Raw genomic sequence first — 25,041 nt, 5'->3', positions numbered from 1 at the left:
CTGATACCAAACATAATAAATCAGCTATAGTTGCTAGTTATATAGGTCACAGGCTTTTGTGACTTGGATTCCTACTATTCCAAAGTTGACCAATAAGTGGTTAAAAAATGATGATAATCCAATAAATGATGTCGTGGCTGTTGGGATTGGAAAACTAGGAATCCTCTCTAAGGCTATATATTGCACTGTCTGGGGTGCTGGCGTCAATTCTGGTTCTTCAACACCTTACGAAAGCAGGTCCCAGTCTGCTCTTTTGTGTCACAGTTAGTCCGCGATTTCGACAACTGCTAGGTTAAATGTCAATTCCTCCAGTTTCACTGTTTAGACCCTGCCGACACTGTTCAAAGATGATGTATTTATCGCCTGTATGTAATGACACTATAAAACCGTTCCACTGCTCTTCCTCAAGGAAATGGCCATCATTCTTTGACCGGTCAAAGACTTGGTGGCCCCATTCTCTGATACCTGTCTTTCTCGTTCTCCTTGGAGAAGATTCAAGCTCTCACAAATTTTTAAACCAATTTTTCAGACTCCATTTGCCAACCCCACACAGATAGGTTTTTATGGCCAGTGATTTTGGATATATTCAGGATTGCCCCATAACCCTCTTGATCTGATACTACTGGTTGGTGGCTCCGGTCTCGGTGCTACTTCCGAGTAAGCCATTGTCCACTGAGATGGCGACCCATTTGCTTTCATTGCTGATTAACGTGTGAAGTCTGAGGATATTTGAAGGGCAAGAGAAATGTTTGACCCTCTTTTGAGGACCAGAACCTGGTGAGCTTCTCCCTAGAGCCCAGATAATTGCTCGATTGGAGATTTTCTTTGGCTCAGATTCTGATGCCTTAGACATGCCCAAGAGAGATTGTGGGTGCAAAGAGGAGAAGATTCTGATACTTACATTGCCTTCCACACTTATGTAGATTCTGGACTCTACCAGGAAATGCAAAATGCTAGTGGTTTTGACACATCTCCAGAAGATAAGAAGTTGAATTTCTACCCTTCTGGCTCTCTTTTTGAACATGTCTGATCATTCCATCTGGCAGTGGATATGCATGAATTTCCCTTACCAACGGCAGAGTCAAACTACTAACTGAAATCCTGTAGCTGTCTTTAGCATTTGTGAACCAGAATTGGCTGCCTAGGAGAAACCCTTTTCTGGCCGGCAGGTCAGATGGATTGCACAGCATAACACCCCCCTCCACACCTTCTGATCTCACGTTCTTAACAGACCATTCTCCTGACAGCTTGGTAGTTGAGGCATCTGGAGCAAAGCTAAACTGACTATCCCACTCCTCTTTACCACAAATTCAAACGACAAGACTCCATAGGCTGCAAAATTTTTGCTTTGGGAGGTCTTGTCTTGGGTACTGGCAACAACACTTGTGTCCTTGGATGGCATTGTGGGAATTTGCAAGGATGACTGCTGTAAGCCTTCCAGATCACATGAAGAAGCACTGCCCCAATGTATTATACCACAGCTTGGATGCCTTCCGATTCTTAAAGGTGGGCTGAAATCAGCGGACACAGTGGCTCAATCCATGGCATTGGCGGTGATTCTATAAAGGCAATTGCGAATGCATTCTACTGGGTTCTCAGTAGATGTCCTAGCAGCCCAATGGGCATTCCCCTCGATGGTATAGGCCTATATGGTGAGAAGGCAGAATCCTCTTTGTAACGATTCCTAAACTGCAGTGACACCGCATAATCTCTGTGTCTTGCGTTCACTGCCAGACAATTTTGTTTCTAGGTCTTCTCCAGAGTTTAATGCTCATGACAACAGAAAGCTTCCCAGGCATTCCAGCCTCCAGATTGGTTCTGTCCTTTTGTGATAGATGTTTACCTAAGGGACATCGACAGCAGTAGCAGCTTCAGTCTCCCCATCTTCCACGGAGTCTGCAAACTCAAAACCTCTTTGATTTCTGCTCTCTACATCCAGCTTCCAAGGGTATTCAAAAGGTTAAATGGGCCTCCCATTTATCTCCGCATGGTTCGATGTTGGAGAGAGAAGTTCTCTCCCTGTCGCAAAAGATAGCCATAGAAGTGGTATCCTTGGAGGAGAGGGTCACATCATTTTACTCCTTTTATTTCTTGGTTCCAATGAAGGATAGGAGTCTCTCACCCTTTTTAGACCTGAGGCTGTTCAACATCTACCGTCATGAGGATAATTTTAAAATGTTAAAAGATCACGCTGACATTCAATGCAAATGATTAGTTTGTCACATGATGCTCCAGTGCTTCCTTTTCACATTGATGTTCCAGCACTTTATGGTGCTACCATTTGGTCTTACTAGCATTCAACGAGTCTTGACCAAAGTGCTGGCTATAGTAGTGGCAGTGGCTTCTATCATGAGAGTGAGTGTCCATTTATTCGCATATGCAGACCACTGACTAGTGAAGGCGAGGTCCCCTAAGCTGCTGAAAGATTATCTGCAGCACACTCTGACCTCTTTTCGTGAACTGTTCTCCTCCCTCAAACTTCAGATATCTAACTTCATCCCTGATCAGAAGCTGTGCTTCATCAGGCAGTTTTGGACGTGACCGGCACAAGAGTTTTTTCTTTCTAAGAGCTTTACGGATATTTGTGATATCATCCCAATGTTTTGAAGTCCGACTCCAATCCCGAGTCTGCAGGTCCTCCAACTGTTGTCCTTCATGGCCATTTGCATCCTGTTTGTGCCTTCTACCAGATGGTGCTAAAAATGTCAGTGGCTCCAGCATCAGGGAGAGTTTCAGCGTGTGCAAAAATATTCCATCATGCATTCCTAGATCTCCAATCATGGATGAACCCCTTCAGTCTCATTGAGAGTTGTCCTTTTAGTACTTTGCAGTTGCAGGCCACCGTTTTCATGAATGTCTCTTCTTTGGCTGTGTGGTCATCTGTTGAAGATGGTCAGAGGCCTTTGGTCCACATCATAGCAGTGGCTGAGTATCACTGTCCTATCAATGTGGACAGTCCGCCTTGGCCTGAATATTTTACTCTCATCCATTTCAGCGAGTGTTATTCAGATCACTTCAAACAACACAACTGCCATCCATTACATCAATAGACAGAACATCATGCATTATTGGATCTTTTGTTGTGAAGCCTTGCCTCTGTGGTGGTAGGCTCTGTAGTGGGGCATTTTCTGATTGGCTGACCGTCTGGCGGCTACCATGAAGGTGACGGCAGATGTGCTGAGGCACCTCTCACTAAAGACCTACAAATGGGAACCTTAATTTGAAGTATGGACATGATCTTATCCCGATTGAAATGTCGCCACCTAGATCTTTGCTGAAGTCCTGAAGAGGGAGTGCCATTTGATTTGTTTTCTGGTTCCGTAGGTGATGCTTTAATGTTCAAGTGGTCGCTGGGCTACTCTGTATTTTTCCACTGAGCCTTCTGCTCTTTAAGGTTTTGCAGAAAGTGCAAGAAGATCAAGCACAACGTATTCTTACTGTCCCAGAAAGGGAAAGGAGGATTTGGTACACTGATCTGTTGGATGTCAGCATTTGGCTACTCTTCCCCCTCCTCAAACAATAAGCAGGAGCAGCTGCTGACAAGTTTAAGTGGTGGGGCAAATATTTTGACTCACTGAATGCACTGCTAAAAACCAGCAGTGCCCTTGGGCTCCACGCCAAAGTTCTCAATCGTGGTCCGTTTTAAACTGTGTTTATAACGGGCCACCATTGAGAGCTTCGGAGTTGAGGCTGAAAGTAGTGCGAGTTTCTCACAGTGATGGCCAGTGAATCAAAATTAAGTTCATTAAAAAAAATAAAAGTGAACTTGTCTACTGCCTCGATGCTCCTCTCCATCTAAGCTGTCCAGCACAGGCTCCCTGAGCATCAGCCAACTTCCCTCTTCCCTCTTCCAATCCAGGATTGGCCGGTGTGGGCGGGCTCAACGCTCCTTTAGGCACTGGGGGCCTGTGCCTACTCTCTACCCAGCTGTCTAAGACCGCTCCAGGTGGCGAGGTTTACCAGATACCTGTCCGAGGGTTAGTATGTACAGGTGCAATTGTTGATGGCCTCACTGCATGTGTGTATTTTGTTTTGCATGGGGCCAGATTTTAATTGCGCCACCACTAGACACGTGATCTTATGACGGTGTCTAATGCGCTTGATGGCTGCAGGTATGCAGTAGCTGGCAGCCATCAAGTAATAGTGGACTCTTTTTATTGTGTGTCTTCTAAATGTTGTATGTCCACATTGTTGTGGCTTCATGAAGTCCTGTGTTGGGGGCTAACTTTTCTCTTCCACTGTGTTTGTTTTTAAATATCACTACAGGTCCTGTAAACTTACTAAAGTAGAGATTGAAAACAGAACCCCAATCTCGCCCTGATGAAGTTGCTGAAATTCATGGCAATGAAATATGTCGGCACAGAGTAAATTTATATGGTATACTACGAACCATTTTTAACTGGGAAATCTTGCAGCATCAGAATAAAGCAGTTTAGCTAGCAAGTTTCTCCCCTTTTAGTATTGGTGGCGGATTGTCTTTGGCTATCATAGGGGTTCTAGGTGCACATAGACTTCAGTTTCACTTTAATTTAGATGAGGGAACATAGAGGTTTTCATTTGGGCACCGTATTTATATCAGTTAGGGAATCACTATTTGTAATTTCCTTTCCGTTCTTTACTCACACAAAGAGAGAGTGGCCGATGATGAGAAGTGGGTAAACTGGCAATTGTTAGTCAGGAACCCCCTCGGGTGGTGCTACCGTGAGGCACTCTCTTTGCTCACTTTATTTTCAATGTTTAGAGTGGGATCAGACCTTGGTGTAATTTTTATGAAAACGTAAAACACACAAGGACCTTATAGATTAGTGTCAAGGTACACATCTAGGGCAGTCGTATAAATTGGTTGTGTAACTCTGCCATTGGTCGTCAAAAATTTGGTGTGAGGTGGGTTAGGCCTTTTTGTTGTTGAACAGTGTCTGAGTGGGGGGGCGGCCTCCCCCTTTGTTCCCCCATGGGCTCCTTTCGATTGGAGGTTTAAAGTGCGCATGTGAGGCTGGCTGTCGTAAGACAACTGGCCAAACTGACATGCGCACTTTAAACTGAAGACACACTGCTCCTTCCCTGATGCCATTCGGCATCAATGGCCCCACTTGAGACTATGCTGCCTGCATGAAAATTAAAATGGTAATAAATTAATTTTATTACCAATGTATTTTTCATGTTTGCTGCACTCGCAGTGGGGGGCGATGTTTCTCCACCCTAATAGAGGAACCACCGCTGATATTTTGCAGCAGGATGGATAGGTCATCTACTCCAATCCTCAGACACTTTGTCTGCACAGGTGGAGATTGAGTGTGGTCAATTAGAGATCCTTCGGATTTTATCAGAACTAGCAGATGTCACCCTGGCTGCCTGAAAATCTGCTACCAAGTCGGAATATGTGGGCCGCTGGTCCTGATTTGTGTTCATGGGATGAAGTCTTCAAGCTTGAACGCCTTTGACACTTGCTTTTCTAACATTCTTTTCTTTGCGTACTCTTTTGCTTAACATGGATTAGCGGTCCCTACCATGAAGGGGCATTTCGCTAATCTTTTAGTGGTGTAGTTCATAAAAGGGATTTTATATTTTTTTCATTCCATAAGCTTTGTTGTTCCGCAGAGGGACTTAAAGTTTGTGTAAACTTTTCTCATGGCATTGCCATTCGAATGGATGCTCAGTTAAGTTTTGTCTAGTTACTGTTAGAACCATTTATCTAGTGGCAATCACTTCAGTCCATTGGGTCGGTGAGTTACAGTTCTGGTGATCATGCACTGCATTTACCAAGAGAAGCTAGTCCTGTATACCTTCCCGTTCTTCTAGTCTGAAGAATTATCTGCCTTCCGCTACCATCTTTCCTCCTCTTTCTCTTCACTCTACCAAGAAAGAGGGAAGTTTGCACATATTAGACGCCATGCATGCTGCCTCGTACAACATTGACTGTTCAAGACCGTATCGGTCAGCTCTTTGTGGGCCTCGCTGGAGTCCAGAAATGGATACCAGTGCAAGTGCAACCATTTGTAGAAGTGAAGGAAGCCCCTCTAGCTGGCATGATTCATGCACACCATAAGAAGGCAATTGTGGCTTCCGCTTCACTTAAAGGGGACGTAGAAGGTGCTGATACGGCCAGGTGGCCACTTGCTCCTGTCTGCATACCTTTGCCAAACATTACTGCTTGTCATCTCAGGCATGCAATGATTAATATTTTACCAGGGCTGTGTTTCACGGCCTCCTGGATTAATCTGCACCATTCAGTCCTGTCACCTGTTAGTATTGCTTTGGGATTCATTCCTAAGGTGATGAATCAGCACAGAAGTCTCGATCAGAAGTAAGTGTTAGTTCCCTTTCGTAATGATATAGCTGATGAATACTCCATCTTCTCACATATTCCTCACTCTTCCTTTTGATTCAGATCCCAAAGTATGCAGAGGTGTTTCTATTATTATTGTGTCTGTCAGGAAGATCCCTCAATTCCTCGCTGCGCACCTCAGTGGAGCATAGAAAAAAATGCATGGAACCCCTGCAGTACACCACAAGTCACCAAATACAGCCCGATATCATCACATCCCGAGTTGGCAGAGTTACCTGTCAATTTCGAGGGTAGGGGAAATTTCTGGATCAGTCTGGCAGCAGCAGGATATTCAAAATGTGAGCAGTCTGTATGAAGATAAAGGTATCCACCCGAATTAACGCTCCTGAAGTGTAGTAACTTTTTCTTCATGCATTTTGCTACCTTCTTGGGAACTTGTTTCTATAGTTGCTCCTAAGACTTCTTGACTTGCCTCTGGGGGTGATTTTATGCTGGCGAACACTTCCTCTTGCAGTGTTTTAGGCATTTGAATGTCACTCTCTTGGCCCTGTACTGCCTTTCCTTCAGTCTGTACTTAATTGTTAGGCTCCACTCCTAAAACATGCATTTTTTGAAACCATGTACTTTTTTGGGAGGCTGGGCTGTGTATGATCCAGACATTTACAATCAATACAGAGGATAATACTCCAGGTTTGGTAACCAGAATGATGTGCAGTGTTTCAGGTGTAGCCTCTAGAAGTGGGCGTATTGTTTTAGATGTGACTACTGAAATGACCAAGTTACTGAGATGTGGCCTGGCATTGGTTCAGATGTAGCCTGGCAAAATGGACATATGCTTTCAGATGTGGCATGAAGAAATGGGCATATTTATTCAAACGTCATTGCTTCAGACGTGGCCTCTGGAAATGGACGCATTACTTCAGATGTGGGGGTTGTCCGGTTGGACAAATTGTTTCAAGTTTGGCCTCTGAGTCACATGCATGAGATGTGGACTCCAGTAATGAGCACATTGATTTAAATATGGCCTCCAGAAATTGACACAATGCTAAGAATGTGGCACAAGGACTGGACACAATACTGTGGATATGACCTCCGCATCTCTTGCGCCTCATCGGAAGACCGTCGTTATCGTGTGTCACACGGTGCCGTGCCACCGTGTGAGGTGGCAGGTATGAGTTTTGAACCACACCAGTTCAGCCTCTAAAGGATTGTATTGTGCATATATGTTGCCCTCGTTAGTTTTTACTTCGCGTACCAGAGGGGGCCATGTTCCTGTAACTTGGAGTAACTGGCCATGGCCGATGCAGAAATCCATCCTTTGGCAACGTCCCACCTTCCGTCTGATTGATGATCCTGGCACTGTCACGCCCGAGTGGCCTTTCTGTTTGTTGAAGGGCCTCCGAACCCTTAAGCTGATGAAAGATTCTCTGTGGATCAAACAAAGCACGTTAAAATAAACCCAACACGGGCCTGAGAAACCACATTGGAATGTAATTCCTAATGTGATGCGGACAATACCGACCGTCGCTGGCCCGCTCTCTTGACCGGAAAGTATGTTCCTCCCCCAGTTTATAACTTTTGTGTAAACAAGAACTTTTCTGTTAGTTGAAAATATTTTGGCCGGGGATCACAGAGGAGCGCCTCCTAACCCGATCCCCCTCAGCGGAGCCGCCGCGTCCCCGCGCCGAGGAGCTTTGCGCTTTGACGGCGCTGCCAGCCGCGCTCCGGCCGGTCCGCCGCCTCCTCGGGACGCGTCGAGTTCACACGGATGTTTCTTATTAGACCCTACCTCTTTCGAAGTTAATAGAATCATTTCTCGAGCTGAAGTTCAAGCGACGGATGAAGGATTTCTTTCAACTTGGAACGAAATGAGATTTCAATAATTTCCAGCTGGGTTCTTCGTCCGTGAGGTGCCCGGCTCCGGTTACAGAGGCCCCGGGCGTTTCGCGGGTGAGATTCTGGCTAGCTGGGAGTGAGCCGGCAGCCCTGAAGGGAAATACGGTGCCCTTTCATTCAGGGTTCCCCAGTCTAGGACCTGCCTGCGCCGTCCTACTGAGTTATACCAGCCTAGCTATGTCATGCACAGTTATGCCAGGCAAAGCAGTCGCGCGTTTGGGGTTCTCTCGCGCCAACTGTGCCAATGTAGGCCATCTTGTCTTTAGCTCACCAGTTAAACGCCCATACATGAACAGACCTATCTAAGCCCTAATCTTGCTAAACTCGGCCGCTCTAACACCTCACAGACTGCGCCCAGAGACTGTAGACAGTTAGCACTCTTCCTGTATAGGCTCTCTTGTCTTTAGCTGACCTAATCAAACCTCGGACAAGCAGAATGTAAGCCAGTGTAGGTGCCTATTCTTTCTGACCTGTTCCAGTTTAGGCCCACTCAGCCAGAGCTCACATTTTGGGAGCTGTTCACAAACAGAACTGTGCCAGTGCTGGCCCTCCGGTGCTGGGTTCCCCCTGTGTGAAACTCCTTTACTGTATTCCCACACATGGTGAGCTCTGCCAGTCTAGGCCCACACGTCCACGTTTAACCAGTTTAGGACGATATTTTCAGCACTCTTCCAGTCAAGGTTCACTTGCAGAGAGCTACCAGTATGCGCCTTCGGGTTCATGCAGCACTCTTATCAGTATAAGCCCAACCATTGGCAGGTTCCCCCATTCTAGACATTCATGTGAAGTTCTCCCAGTCTAGGACGCACCCATCTTGAACTTCAATGCTTAATTTGTAAAAGAATAAGCAGCAGGCCTAAAGTTCTGCTCAGGAGGGCATGGCTTGTGCTACCGAATGTTAGTACTGCCAAATAACAAGGAGACTTCCCGGTCATGATTCTACCCATTGCCTCTGCACCACAACCACACTCTGCCCATCCCTTTATCTCATTCTTACTGTTTCATCCTTGCTTTTTGCACTCAGTCTCTCATCTGCTATTTGCCTCTTTTTCCTCTTTTCCCCTCGATCATGTCTTTCCTTTTCAAGCTCAGGTTCTAAGTTTGATTTTGAAAAATAAGTGCCAGTGTCCAAAAATAAGTGCCGATGTCACCCACTTGCAACAACGGTCTCAAATTAAGCACAGCTGAGTTAGGTCAGTTTCAGGTCCACATGTCCAGAGCTTATCCAGTATCTGCCTACATTTTCAGGGCTCCAACTCTCATATGAAGTTCTCTTGCAGAGCGTTCCCAACCTAAGTTTTAGGGTCTATAATACTATATAGTCACGGGAGAAGTGTGGCTCACTGGTTAGAGCAAAAAAATAATTTACAACAAGGGGTGGTGATGGACAGAGTCTCTGAATTAAGCAGAGTACTCTCACCCAGTCAAGAGATCAGGGCTAGATCCAACACCGTTTTTTAGCTCATTGCACCATCCCAGTTTCAGAACCTGGCTGTATGCAAATTAGTCTGTCCCTGGCCCAGTGCATCATGGGAACAGGGCAGACCAGACTACAAAAGCCAATTCTTACACTGGGAAGGAAACAAGCTTCCGGGGACCGGTTTCTGCCATTTCAGGCGTCTTCGGCCCGGCTTGCTTGAATCCTGATGGTGCAATGAGCAAGGGACTCACATCTGAGTATACCCTTCCACGCTTAGGGTGGACAAAATAATTTACAACAAGGGGTGGTGATGGACAGAGTCTCTGAATTAAGCAGAGTACTCTCACCCAGTCAAGAGATCAGGGCTAGATCCAACACCGTTTTTTAGCTCATTGCACCATCCCAGTTTCAGAACCTGGCTGTATGCAAATTAGTCTGTCCCTGGCCCAGTGCATCATGGGAACAGGGCAGACCAGACTACAAAAGCCAATTCTTACACTGGGAAGGAAACAAGCTTCCGGGGACCGGTTTCTGCCATTTCAGGCGTCTTCGGCCCGGCTTGCTTGAATCCTGATGGTGCAATGAGCAAGGGACTCACATCTGAGTATACCCTTCCACGCTTAGGGTGGACAAAATAATTTACAACAAGGGGTGGTGATGGACAGAGTCTCTGAATTAAGCAGAGTACTCTCACCCAGTCAAGAGATCAGGGCTAGATCCAACACCGTTTTTTAGCTCATTGCACCATCCCAGTTTCAGAACCTGGCTGTATGCAAATTAGTCTGTCCCTGGCCCAGTGCATCATGGGAACAGGGCAGACCAGACTACAAAAGCCAATTCTTACACTGGGAAGGAAACAAGCTTCCGGGGACCGGTTTCTGCCATTTCAGGCGTCTTCGGCCCGGCTTGCTTGAATCCTGATGGTGCAATGAGCAAGGGACTCACATCTGAGTATACCCTTCCACGCTTAGGGTGGACAAAATAATTTACAACAAGGGGTGGTGATGGACAGAGTCTCTGAATTAAGCAGAGTACTCTCACCCAGTCAAGAGATCAGGGCTAGATCCAACACCGTTTTTTAGCTCATTGCACCATCCCAGTTTCAGAACCTGGCTGTATGCAAATTAGTCTGTCCCTGGCCCAGTGCATCATGGGAACAGGGCAGACCAGACTACAAAAGCCAATTCTTACACTGGGAAGGAAACAAGCTTCCGGGGACCGGTTTCTGCCATTTCAGGCGTCTTCGGCCCGGCTTGCTTGAATCCTGATGGTGCAATGAGCAAGGGACTCACATCTGAGTATACCCTTCCACGCTTAGGGTGGACAAAATAATTTACAACAAGGGGTGGTGATGGACAGAGTCTCTGAATTAAGCAGAGTACTCTCACCCAGTCAAGAGATCAGGGCTAGATCCAACACCGTTTTTTAGCTCATTGCACCATCCCAGTTTCAGAACCTGGCTGTATGCAAATTAGTCTGTCCCTGGCCCAGTGCATCATGGGAACAGGGCAGACCAGACTACAAAAGCCAATTCTTACACTGGGAAGGAAACAAGCTTCCGGGGACCGGTTTCTGCCATTTCAGGCGTCTTCGGCCCGGCTTGCTTGAATCCTGATGGTGCAATGAGCAAGGGACTCACATCTGAGTATACCCTTCCACGCTTAGGGTGGACAAAATAATTTACAACAAGGGGTGGTGATGGACAGAGTCTCTGAATTAAGCAGAGTACTCTCACCCAGTCAAGAGATCAGGGCTAGATCCAACACCGTTTTTTAGCTCATTGCACCATCCCAGTTTCAGAACCTGGCTGTATGCAAATTAGTCTGTCCCTGGCCCAGTGCATCATGGGAACAGGGCAGACCAGACTACAAAAGCCAATTCTTACACTGGGAAGGAAACAAGCTTCCGGGGACCGGTTTCTGCCATTTCAGGCGTCTTCGGCCCGGCTTGCTTGAATCCTGATGGTGCAATGAGCAAGGGACTCACATCTGAGTATACCCTTCCACGCTTAGGGTGGACAAAATAATTTACAACAAGGGGTGGTGATGGACAGAGTCTCTGAATTAAGCAGAGTACTCTCACCCAGTCAAGAGATCAGGGCTAGATCCAACACCGTTTTTTAGCTCATTGCACCATCCCAGTTTCAGAACCTGGCTGTATGCAAATTAGTCTGTCCCTGGCCCAGTGCATCATGGGAACAGGGCAGACCAGACTACAAAAGCCAATTCTTACACTGGGAAGGAAACAAGCTTCCGGGGACCGGTTTCTGCCATTTCAGGCGTCTTCGGCCCGGCTTGCTTGAATCCTGATGGTGCAATGAGCAAGGGACTCACATCTGAGTATACCCTTCCACGCTTAGGGTGGACAAAATAATTTACAACAAGGGGTGGTGATGGACAGAGTCTCTGAATTAAGCAGAGTACTCTCACCCAGTCAAGAGATCAGGGCTAGATCCAACACCGTTTTTTAGCTCATTGCACCATCCCAGTTTCAGAACCTGGCTGTATGCAAATTAGTCTGTCCCTGGCCCAGTGCATCATGGGAACAGGGCAGACCAGACTACAAAAGCCAATTCTTACACTGGGAAGGAAACAAGCTTCCGGGGACCGGTTTCTGCCATTTCAGGCGTCTTCGGCCCGGCTTGCTTGAATCCTGATGGTGCAATGAGCAAGGGACTCACATCTGAGTATACCCTTCCACGCTTAGGGTGGACAAAATAATTTACAACAAGGGGTGGTGATGGACAGAGTCTCTGAATTAAGCAGAGTACTCTCACCCAGTCAAGAGATCAGGGCTAGATCCAACACCGTTTTTTAGCTCATTGCACCATCCCAGTTTCAGAACCTGGCTGTATGCAAATTAGTCTGTCCCTGGCCCAGTGCATCATGGGAACAGGGCAGACCAGACTACAAAAGCCAATTCTTACACTGGGAAGGAAACAAGCTTCCGGGGACCGGTTTCTGCCATTTCAGGCGTCAAGCAAGCCGGGCCGAAGAGGCTGAAATGCCAGAAACCGGTCCCCGGTAGCTTGTCTCCTTTCTGGTGAAGAATTGGCTTGGTAGTTTGGTCTGCCCTGTCCCCTGTGCCCTGTTCCCATGATGCACTGGGCCAGGGACAGACTAATTTGCATATAGCCAGGTTCTGAGCTGGGATGGGGCAGTGAGATAAATAACGGTGATGGATCAAGCCCTGATCTTTGGACTGGGTAAGAGTGGTCTGCTTAATTCAGACACTCTGTTCATCACCACCCCCTTTTCTGTATCGTTTTTGGCCACTATAGGTGTGGCAGGGTATACTCAGACATGAGTCCCTTTCTCACTGCTCCATCAGGATTCAAGCAAGCCGGGCCGAAGAGGCTGAAATGCCAGAAACCGGTCCCCGGTAGCTTGTCTCCTTTCTGGTGAAGAATTGGCTTGGTAGTTTGGTCTGCCCTGTTCCCATGATGCACTGGGCCAGGGACAGACTAATTTGCATATAGCCAGGTTCTGAGCTGGGATGGGGCAGTGAGATAAATAACGGTGATGGATCAAGCCCTGATCTTTGGACTGGGTAAGAGTGGTCTGCTTAATTCAGACACTCTGTTCATCACCACCCCCTTTTCTGTATCGTTTTTGGCCACTATAGGTGTGGCAGGGTATACTCAGACATGAGTCCCTTTCTCACTGCTCCATCAGGATTCAAGCAAGCCGGGCCGAAGAGGCTGAAATGCCAGAAACCGGTCCCCGGTAGCTTGTCTCCTTTCTGGTGAAGAATTGGCTTGGTAGTTTGGTCTGCCCTGTTCCCATGATGCACTGGGCCAGGGACAGACTAATTTGCATATAGCCAGGTTCTGAGCTGGGATGGGGCAGTGAGATAAATAACGGTGATGGATCAAGCCCTGATCTTTGGACTGGGTAAGAGTGGTCTGCTTAATTCAGACACTCTGTTCATCACCACCCCCTTTTCTGTATCGTCACTGGTTAGAGCAGGCAGACCCTGAAGCAGAGAACGGCCCGGGACCAGGGTTCAATTCCCGACGCGGCAGGGTCGTGGACCAGGGTCAGCGGACTTGATAATTCTCGCTTCGGTGCCTACTCGAATCACGGGTTCACACTCAGCAGCTCTGGGCATCAGCCTGCTTAATCTCCACTACGGCCCCCCCGCGGCGGGATGCCTGGCTTTCACCTTGGGGATGCCCAGTATGGGTATCTCAAAGGGAAAAAAGCCAGGACGGGTTCCCAAGGCAAGCGCCGAGATGCCTACGGGTAATCGAGCGCTATATAAGAACGCATAATAATAATAATAATAATAATAATAGTAAGGCCGCATTTGTAGAACTTTACTTTTCTAGACTGTCAAGCTCTATTAATTTTTTTGGGTCTACATATGCCTCTTGCTGACCTGTACCAGTGTCTTTCATATGTTGGACTCTAGCTGTATAATCAGGGTGCAAGGAGATTGAAGAGTATGCTGTTGGTCATTTGAGATTGCACACCTGTACTAGTGGTAGAGCATTCTTTGGCTTGACTAAAAGTACAGGTTTCATCCTCGCAAACCCTTGCTCATGTCGAAACATATCCTGTATATTTTCACTGTAATAATTATAAGGGAATCTTGTTCTCATGTTTCTTTGTTTGGATGCGCTGCTTCTGTGACCTAGCTCTAACTGGCATCAGAACATTCTACAGATCTAGCTCCAGAAGTGTCTCTATAAATACAGCTGTGAGTTACCATGTAGCATGTTATATTAATAGTTGTCAAAATCATGTACATTTGCATCAGTCATCCAAGGACAGTAAAAAAGATGGAATTGGCCCATGGAAACGCATGTGCTCTGAGGTGACTGATTTCAAGTTAGTGAAAGGTTCAGAAGAGATACAGAAATGTGGTACCAGCGGAAGATGGAGCCTTAGAGCCCGGTCTCGCATTACCTAAATAAACATTTACCTCATTTTAGAGCAAGACCTATTATATTGTATTTTGTAGATATAAAGGTACCCAGAGTGGTAGTTGGAGGAACCATGGTGGTTCCTAACAAGAGAACGCTCTGCATTAGGCAAAGAGATGGGTAGTCTGTGTAAGCTAGGAGTCATAACCTTGTTGTCATGGCCTTGTAGGCCTAACAATCTGTCTAATAGGTTGAATTGCAGTGACAAAGTGACTCCATAGAGACCATAATGAGATGGATGTGAGTTGTGAATGGCCATGATCCAATCATGTAATTTCTTAAATAATTTCTGTCTGAAAAATATGAGATAGTGCAACTGCAAGAACACACGCTTGTAGTAATGAATGATCAGAACAAAGCTTTCGATTGCTTATTTAGATTAGTTTGTGAGAGAGTAGGAATGAGAAGAGGATGAAGAAAATGTGTTTAAGGCGCGCCCTGTGGATAAAATATTGATTGCAAAGGAGAAATGGAAAGAAGTGATGGATGAGGAATTAATGAAGGCCAGGTTATCAATGGAAATGAGTAGAAAGAAGAAACCAGCATTCTGAACACTAATAGGTCGGGTTTGCTTTTTGAGTTTTGAATAAACCTTCAAAAGGCATGAAGCAGTGAAAAAAATCAAATCAAAAACATTGCTTTCTGTATAAAATGCATAGAGTACAAGAAATTGATGTCTAATGATTCTATGATTTTTTTTAGATGTAAATTAGACCCTCAGGTGTGGCACTAAACACACTGCACAGGGATTAATACTGTTTTGGATGGAGCCAAAATCCACTCTGTTTAATTTTTAAAGCAGTGGTAATAAAACGTCTTACATACCTCTGTCAAGCCAGACTAAAGAAAAATGGCAAACGTAGTAACTGTTGGATGGTGAAAGGTGGGTGAGGTGGCATGGTTTGTACGGGAGAAATGGCAATTCTTCACATTTCATTAAGCATAAGCATTTTAGTAGAGGGTCTTAGAGGCACAAAACTATGCAAAGGGTCATCAGAGAAGATAACTGATGGTCAGGGGTAGACCTAGCTGTATATAGGACATTTGGAAAATGCCAGGTGTGTGTGTGTGTGTGTCTGTGTGTGTGTGTCAAAGCAACAGGATAAGTATCAAGAATATCAGAGTAACATAAGTTGCCTGTCAGGCCATGGTAGATAGTTGAATTGGACATCGGGGGACACTTGCATGGGAGCAGTGGAGTGCCGGTGTGTTGGGACTGGAATGCCTCTTGCATGATGTACAGTCTTTATGCCTACCCTGCATGCCCAACCTGCCTATCAATGTGAGCCTGGTTTTTGGTTCTTGGTCATGCTTCATACTAATTTTGTGTGCGCGCATTCGCCTAGGCCCAGTTTTTAACAATTTTCAGTTCTGGACCGTGTTCCAAATGGCAAGGGGCACAACAAGGGCACCCTCATAGTCACAGAGGGCTACTATCCCTGTCATGGGTTTAATTCTTGTAGTTTGCTGCTCTCGATGAAACTTTGATCCTGAACTCCAACATCTTGTGCATGTGTGCTACGATTGCTAGTGTGCGAGGCATGAGTGATTCTGGCCTGCAGGTTCCCTTTCAGGAACCCACTGGCTGGACCAGAGTACAATATGGAAGAGAGCTTGCTTTCTCCAGACATCATATGTGCATTGCTGCCTTCACCCAGGAGGGGTGGGGGGCGTCAAACACCATGGTGAAGAAAGAGGAGTCAGGCTTTCTTTAGAAGTGCCAGAGGCTTTCCTGATGCATTGTCCAGTGTCTGCTGTTAGGGAAGTGAGTCATTTGAAGGGGCATAGATTTTGTCTCTCTTCCTGAGCTCTGTGATAAGGGGTCATAAATAGCTGGGTGCTGCCTGTTCACACCTCTTTGTACTTCTGTGTTGGGCACTCCATCTTGCAGAGCAGCAGTGCAGACAAAGGACAGGCCTGGAAGGTGGCATGATCGGCACCAATATCAGGGAAGCCAACCCAAACCGTTTAAAAGGAAGCAGTCCTCGAATACACATCCTTCATCTGTGAAATTAGTATAAAGATGTGAACCTATGGCCTATCGTTGTTCTTTCTGGTCTCTTCTTCCGAGGAGGGGGGTCTCCACAGAGTACTCAGACTATTATGCAGCCACGTATTGGTGCCACACTGACAGCCAACTACTACGAGAGGATGGAACAACGCTTGCAATCTGATCTGAAGGACGAATTACTAGACTGTCCCAGGTGCCATGACATCCTGCCTTGTGAGCCAGGGGTAAGACTCTCCAATCCTGCTGCAACAGCTGATCATGGAATGGGTGTCTGTTATTGACTCTGGCGTAGTGTTCGTCTGACAGAGACTTTCTAGGTAAGTGGAGCTGAAAGAAACTTGGTTCGGCCAGACCAGGCAGTGGCATCTGTCATTTATACACATCATAGCTACCAAGGCACCTTGGTATGTGTGCCTTACAGATTAACGGCGTGATTGCGGTATTGCCCAAGTGTATTGTTGGATCACAACCAGTTTGGAAGACAAAGTGACTAGAGCGGTGGCCTTATGGTGCCTTTTGAAGAATTGAGTTGTTGCCATGAGCCTCTTCATGCAGATGATAGCGCTTGGAGTTTGCTGCACCAAAGAATCATCTGTGGCTGTCCTGCTCAAGAAGAACTGTACTCACCGGCATGTCCGCGTAAGCTCCATCGTGAGGCAAGCACCCTCTTGTGTGTCTGAATGAGCGACAACCCACAGCCAGCGGCCTGAAAGAAGGCCACTGATGGAACCCCCTGCTCCTGACGCGAACCGCCGAGCAATATGCTGCAAGGCTGGCTACCACAAAGCTCTCTGGAAGTCTGCAGTGTGTCGCCTAGAAGTTCCCTGCAATTGGTAAAATCTCATTACTATGTGAGGTGTTAACGTGGCATGGTGCCGCTCCCAGAAACAGGACGAGAGACTACCAGAGGTAGAGATACATGGCGCTAAGACCAAAAAGGGGCGTGGGGGTGAGGTGGAAGCAGGAGGTGCACCTATAGACCTTATCTTGAACTCTGAACATTGGGGGTTGGGTGGGGGGCCTATAGAACGGCCAGAGAACGGGTAAATGGATCATTTGCCAGATGCCACATGCATATAGCTTCATCTATGACTTGGGTATTCATGCATTGTTGGATGTGTGTTTGAATTTGGTGTGTTTTCTGTGTAGCACTGGGCTATTGCACTGCTGGGAGGTGGTATTGATTCCTGAGCATTAGTAGCCCCACACTAATCTCCCCGAGACTGCTCGTCTCACTACCATTGATTCAAGTGAAAGTCAAGTGCAGAAAGATATATAGTGGGCCCAGTTTGCAGTGCTGTAGTAAAACCGATCCCAGGTGAGCAGCGGCAAAAGGCCTCAATCCCCACAGTTGTGACCCCGTAATCCCTGCCTGGGCTTTCTGGATGAGGTCCTCCACTATGTATGTGCTTTGTCGACATGACTACTTCTCTAAGTATCCATTCATATCATTACCTCTGAGTAATTAGGTTTCTTAGCGATATTTTCATTGGCAATGGATATCCATGTTTGTTACTGCCTGACATTGGGGTACATATGGTTTCGGTTGAGATGGAGGTGCATTTTCAGAAAAAAGCATTCGTCACATTTCACAAACCTGCCGCTTTGTATTATCATTGATAGGACACTCTGTGGCAGTATTGCGATATGGATGAATTTAGGATGTAGGGCAAAATCTGTGGAAATACCTGGAGAGTGATTGCATAAAGATTGACACTGCTTGATACATAGGACTGGTTGTGTTTGAAGTACAGAGGAATGAAACCAGACAGATTCTCCGTGGAAGGAAAAGAAGAAAGGGAATAAGCGGAGCACGCTCAGTAATTTATAAATCGAGTTTTGGCACAAATATTGAAAAGAAATTGCTAATGTGGCGAAATGGCATAATACAATATAACTGCCTATACAGGCACAAGAAAAGCTATTCAAGCCTGTTAGAATAAGGGCATGAGAATATGGAATCTGCAAATAATGGGGGTGGTGGTAGTTCACCTATTGGTGGTAAGGAATGGGGAGATACAAATGGAAGAGAGAGAGCGAGAGAGAGAGAGAGAGAGAGAGAGAGAGAGAGAGAAGCTGAGAGGTGAAGAGGAGAAAGTGAGAAGAGGTTGCCTAAAACGTTTGAAGAGCATAAGATGTGAGATGGATTCATGTGTTACCTTCTCTTCTGTGTTTTCTATTGTATTGCATTTGTTGAATTTTTATAAAGGTAAAGTGTATATCTTTCTGGTCCAGCCTTATAGAATGTTGGATGGTATGTTAGTGAACTGTAGAAACTTTATCAGTTGGGTATGCTCAATCAGGAACTGTTTGTGAATAGGGCTTCGTACTCTGAACTTCATAAACCTTATCTTTTTATATCCTGCTGGTGCCTCCAATGTTCTTTTCATGTGCATCCAGGGTTTTTATATGCTTATTAGTCTGTCCACTTTTGCCTTCTCTGGTATAATGTGTCTTGCTCACAATTTGAGGACTCATGATTTCTGTTTTTTTCTCTCACCCAAGATATGAACTGTCTGTAATATTTCTATTCTTTTTAAACTTACCCAGTGATTCGTTTCCTGGTTTGTCTTTCACAACCCTTGACCTGTTCAGTTAGTTTGGCCTCAGTTTTTCCTGACGCATTGTTTCTTTTACCTAGGCGCTGAAAGCCATCGACGAAGTGGGTGACCTGCTGAGCCTCAAATATTCACGTCACCATCGGGTGCCCCTCTTAGACCGACCCTTCGACGAGACGACCTATGAAGAAACAGAAGACTAACTAGCCCCAGGCTGCTCTGGACATTTACTCTCCTACAGAGGCTCAGGGAAATAGTGTCTCCCTTACCACGTGACGAAGACAAAAAGGGGTGGGGGGGATTATAACAGCCCAGGTTCACTTACTGAGCAAAGACTGGGAGTGGGTGGATATACCATTGCTCTACTAAATAAGTAAACTTTGCAGCAACCTCTCGCCTTTCATCCTTCAGGTGGGCGCAGAGATGGCTCAACACTTTAGGCAGGAATGAACATCCTTCCTGTGCAGTACATACCCACCTATCTGATTAACCAGTGCCACTCTATTCAATTCATGTGAAGCAACATAGTGAACAACTTACGGTGGCCCACTTCCTGAGTAGTAGGAAGTCCATGTTTTTCCCTGCGTAGGGTGGTACACCATTCCTGCACAGCAACAAGCTCCGCCACTCTTGCAGTATTGCGATATAGTATGTTGCACCACATGCGGCAATGAGAGATGAACTAGTGCTCTGCAGTAACTTGCTTGCCTCACGGCAATTGAAATCACACTGTTCCTCTGCAGTAATGGCTGCACCCTCACAGCATTGGGAGAGACACTTCCTTGCATCGATCTTAAAAGGATCTTCCTATGCCCCCGTCAGATCTCATAACTGTATATATCTACATATGTTCCTTATTTCATTTTTCTCCCATAGTGACTTATCTGTTTATATTTTTAACATATTTATTATCTAATGAAAGCTGTGCGAGTTTCCCTCATGGTGGAATGCATTGGTTCCGCTTACCCAGGTTGCTCATATGAACTTCGAATTTTGGGCCAGTGGGCAGTGCTACAGTCCAGCTGCCTTCCATGGCTTTGTGCAGGCATTGGTGCTGGAAACAGTCCTCTTTTTCTGTAACCAACACAATTTGGATACAGGAGGGGGATTGCTTTTTTGTGTACCAGAGAGTTTGTCAAGTAATACACATCAAGAGGATGTCACACATCAAGATGTCACACGGAAATCTGTCATGGGTCCACTCCATTGCTCTGGGACAAGAACACAGTGGAGATAATCAGTCAGTAGCACTCATTTATTTACCCATGATATTCAAGACCTAGATGTCCATCAAGGATTTGCTTCCCTTTCCGACCAATTATGTTTATAACCTACATGTACTTTTGCAATAATCAAAAGTTTGATTCTGTTGTGTCTTAGCCCTTTAGACCCTACCACGTGTTTGGAATAATCTTGTAGTTGACATTTAACGCTGTGTAAGTCAGCTGTGGGCATTGCACTCCTTAAGTAATCTGTTGTGAGGCAAAGTGTAGGGAGAAAGTATTTAATGATATGTGTTCTTGTTTTTTAATTGAGATTGAGATTTGTGTGGCTGTGTATGAAGAGAAAGATTCGAGTTTTACATATGCCTAGATAACATCCAGTTATTGCTCTTCTGCTTGGTGTTTGCTGTTGGCGAGGCTGTCCTTCACAGTAGCACAGAAAATCAATCCATAACCATTGGAAGACGCTGAAGATGCACTCCATGCAGATACTCCCCTTGCTGAAGCCTGGCACGACACTCTCTGGAAAAGTAACAGACATGCGAAAGTGGGTGTAGAGACGTGGGAGGGTCGTCTTGGTGGTCATTGAGCTTACATAAGAGAAGTATCTGACCCTCCGCTCAACTTGGTGTGTTTTGTGTTCACTTAAACAATGATCGGCTAAGAAGAGCGTGTAACGCTGATTCTGCTTGCCACGAACCAGATTGTTTGGCAGAATATAAAAACTAATTGCGTCCAAAAGTACGGAGTTTTGTTGTAGACCAAGATTAATGTCCTATCCCAGGCAAGTGGAAAGCCATGCTCTTATGTTAATCCCTCAAAATATACACCTCGCCGTGAGGTATTTTTGAGCAAATGTCAAGCCATTTCGTCTAGATTTAGCTTCTCCCTTCTCCCTGACCCCAGCAGCAATTAAAACCAAGGTCTTTAGTGTTGACAATTTTTGTCTGTGCTTTAAACTAATCGAATTTTTCACTTGTACTTCTTGGGTATTATGGTCCTATCCATATATTCCATTTGATGGACTTGTGTCTGTTCTGGACAATTTTCTCATATTGAGAAACTATTAAAATAAATTGCCCACCAAAAGTGCATTCCAGAATATGTTGAAGACCTTGAAGGTTATAGGGCTAGTCCGCACGGTTATCATTTGGTATAACTAGCCTTCAGCTTGCCTCTGCCAATAACTTAGCCGCTGGTGAGGTTTGGCTTTAAATAAACATATTTAAACATTGAGATTCATGAACCTGTAGCTGCTCAGAGCATTATGGCAACTGTCCATGTTTAGTTAGTTGCAGAGGGGTATTATGTGTAAGTGTGCTGAATCCAGTTTTGCCTTGTGCCACCTGCTTTACAGCCACTAAATGCAAAGTCTGCATATCTCGTGAACTTTGAGCATATTTTCATTGGACCTGATCTCATGGCTTACACCAGACCTGCCTGAGTATTCCCATTGGATGGGCTCTAGACACACAGATTCAAGCTTTTGTTTGATCCAGGTTTCATCGTTTTGAATTAGTCATGCTGTATCACCTGTCTTAGCTTTGTAGTGGAATCAAACCTCTGGAACAGAATTTCTTGGCAGCATTTCTAGCAAAATGTTCTTCTGTGGCAGATCAAAAACGTTTGTGTCATCAATCAGAAAGACTCATTGCTTCGAACGGAAATTCCTCACTCTTTTGAAGAGGCCCACGAGGATTGTCAAACCTGCAGTGGTAATAGCAGAACAATAAATTGTATATGCTCGTGAAATAATGGATTCTGCTACCAATACTTCACTCTTGCTGTTGTCTAAGCAAAACACTTCATTATTTAGGCACTTTAAGAATAGCTCGTCTGGCAATAAATAGGAGTGCAATTCACCGGGGTAATGGGAGGGTTCCTGACAGGAGAAGGGATTAGTTATGCCTGACAATCACGCTTTTCTTCATAGGGCTGTACCAAAGATCATCTGGCATCCCTAAAACGGTTGTACCCCTTTGTGACAAATGTAAAGACTTCTCATAGGAGGGGATGAAGTGGGCTAATGCTAACCTTGCATGCAATACACAAATCCTGGCTGAAACGTTGGGATGTCTTCATGACTTTGAGCTCTTTATGTTGAAGCATTTCTTGCAAATGTTTCACCTTTAGTGACACTTCAATCTCTTTATTCGATGTGAAGCTATTCCTCTTTTAATTTTGTTGTAGTGCAAGTAGGGGTCGCAGCCCACCTCCATCCAAAGCATCTTCTTACAGCTTATTTATAGACGTGAACAGAAGGCTGTCTTTGTGGACTCGCTCATTGCCCTGCAACATCTTTTGATGCTGATGCTCTTGCCTTGCTGCAATGCTAGTATGTTGCTTCTCCCTGGTGTCACTGTGTGTGACTCCAGGTTAGTCGTTGTCAAACTTTTTTTCAGTGAAATATTGCAGATATTTTAGGATTATAAAAATTCTCATAGCCTGCTGCAGACTGCTGCTTTTCTGAATTTTAATTTTCGACCACCAAACACCCTAGAACAGTATTGAATTCTGTTGTGACAATAGTTTACATTGCCAGAGCTTATAATGTCATGTAATCAGACTGAACCAATCATTAAGACTAATTTGCTATTTTAAAGGACTTAAGTAACCCAAGGTATAGATTGGGCAGAATGTTTTCCTTTTAGGGACCTTTGCCTGAGCTACCTAGATGATTCTGGAAGTGGTTGGTATAGTATTATCAGATCCTGAAAGTCCAATGCCGGTCTCCTGCAGATGGAAACTTCCACTAGGTCAGAGTGTCTTGTATTCATTAGATAAGACAGGCGGGACTGTGCATAAATTATCAGATATGTTTCATAAAATGGACTGAACTCCCTGAAATTGCAATGTTTGAGCTGTTTTCTATTTAGGGCCTAATGCAAGCCAGGCTATTGTTGGTGGAAATTTAGCAGTTGTTCCTTTGCAAGCCTAGCAATGAGGATTTAACTAAGAGCAGGAAAATACCTCAGAAGATGCATAGGTACTTTGGACTAATTAAGACAGTAAATGTCTCTGAAGGACCGTACTCAAATAGCCAAAAGTCTGCAGTGCTATCCTGATCATTAACAGAAGCCTTCTTCATGCCTGTCTTTCAGAAAACCTCATCCAAAGGCCAATTGCACCTGCCGACATGTGTTTTGCGCTCTGAAAGTAGGGCTTGCTGTTCTCTTGAAAGTTTGGGCTTTCTGCTTATTTGGCGAAGAAAAGGGGAGCCATTATCATTGAGTTAATGGGCTGTATCAGTGTATGTCTGTACTGTGGGCGAGTTCCAGAAGCCAACACAAGAACTTAGATAAAGTATAATGGGAGATATTTCGGAGTTGAGTGGCATGTGGATATGACGTGATTTTCTTACATTAGTGAGTCACAGACTACACCCTCAACCTTTGAAGCATATTGTTCCCTCTCACTATTCCACAATCTTCAGATTGGACCAAAAAGCACAGTGACCAAAAGCAATACTTCAGCAAAAACACAGCAAAAGATGCCCAATTCCTACTTTGTAGTTTACCGCCAAAAGTTGGGCACCCAAGGACCGATCTCTGGCCTGATGAGCAGTTGTGATATCTGCTTTCTTGACCGTGAGATCTGATTGAATTGCTTTGTTGTGTTCCCTTTGCCAGCCCTCTTGCCGTGGTGGGCAACCTGTGCAAGGGAACTGGCTGATGTATGTATATCTGTATGATAGATGTGCGCCTCTGCACAAGTGCGCACACATTCCTGCTTTGAACTGGAGGGGAATGCCTAGTTGCCTGGAAAAATCTTATTTTGTATAGAAATAAACAGTCCATGGGGGCTTGTACAAACTCTCTAAAGAATCATACAATATACATTTGAAGTATAAAAAATGCCTAAAACTGTTATTCTTTTTGGTATGACGAACTAATAAACTGACCGTGAAGAATAACCATTGTTTTACCTTGCGGACATTTGTTCTTTGTGAAGCCACTTGTAATTTCCTTTTATTTTTCTATGAACTGCAAATGTAGGGCTGTTGTTAGTAAATGTGTTCCCTCTTAAAGTACTTGGTACCTTCAAATGCAGCCAAAATCCCTATCTGAGTGGGCAGTAGAGGGCTTTATGGATTTTACACGTGTCTGTCTGTGTGTTGCTTATTTGGTTTTAACCATTTGCTTTGTGCTGTGGGGAAATGCATGGGTGATTATGGCGATGTTGGCTAGTGAGTAATACTGAACTGGAGCGTATGCGCTTTTCCACAATTTTCCACTTGCCTGAGGACCAGCATTTGCCAGTCGTCTGATGCCCTGGCCTGTTTACGCTTCTCGCCTGAATGTTTTTAATTGTATTTGGATAGTGTTTCATACCCTATTGTGTGGCGCTGAAGTGCATTTTAGGACCGAAAACACACCACAATGTGCTTAGGGTACTTGGTTGAACAGATGTTATAAATGCAATGAGCCTATGTGCAGGAAACGTTTTGGTGGCGTTCATAGATGGCCAGACAGAGATGGAACACACTCAGATTAGGTATCTTGTGGGAAGTCTGCCCTTTCTTCATGCCCCCCCCCCTCCTGTATTTTTCACCTTTTGCTGGACCCTATATTGTTGCTATCTTTAGAACTCTACAATTTACCCCTGCTTTCCAGGAGTAAAGTGCCAGCACTCCCCCTTTTATTATGGTCGAATTAGCATATTCCTAAGTGGTATATTTAACTTGCATATAAGTCCCTGGGCTATTGTATAAGGTGTACTG

The 25,041-nt window shown here is 45.2% G+C and overlaps 1 protein-coding gene across 1 annotated transcript in view; it reads left to right on the top strand.

Moving 5' to 3' along the window:
• Positions 1–24,234, top strand: part of SPTLC2 (serine palmitoyltransferase long chain base subunit 2) — a 340,212-nt gene extending 315,978 nt beyond the window's left edge. Inside the window, exon 12 of the mRNA XM_078659973.1 lies at positions 19,182–24,234. Within this exon, the coding sequence (XP_078516099.1) occupies positions 19,182–19,301 (120 nt within the window). The 3' untranslated portion in view covers positions 19,302–24,234. The remainder of the gene's footprint in view (positions 1–19,181) is intronic.
• Positions 24,235–25,041: the final 807 nt, after the last annotated feature.

Source organism: Lissotriton helveticus, chromosome 9 (genome assembly GCF_964261635.1).
Source record: "Lissotriton helveticus chromosome 9, aLisHel1.1, whole genome shotgun sequence".
Lineage (NCBI taxonomy): Eukaryota > Metazoa > Chordata > Amphibia > Caudata > Salamandridae > Lissotriton > Lissotriton helveticus.
Note: the sequence above shows the minus strand (reverse complement) of the source record. Positions and strands in the feature narration are given on the sequence as shown.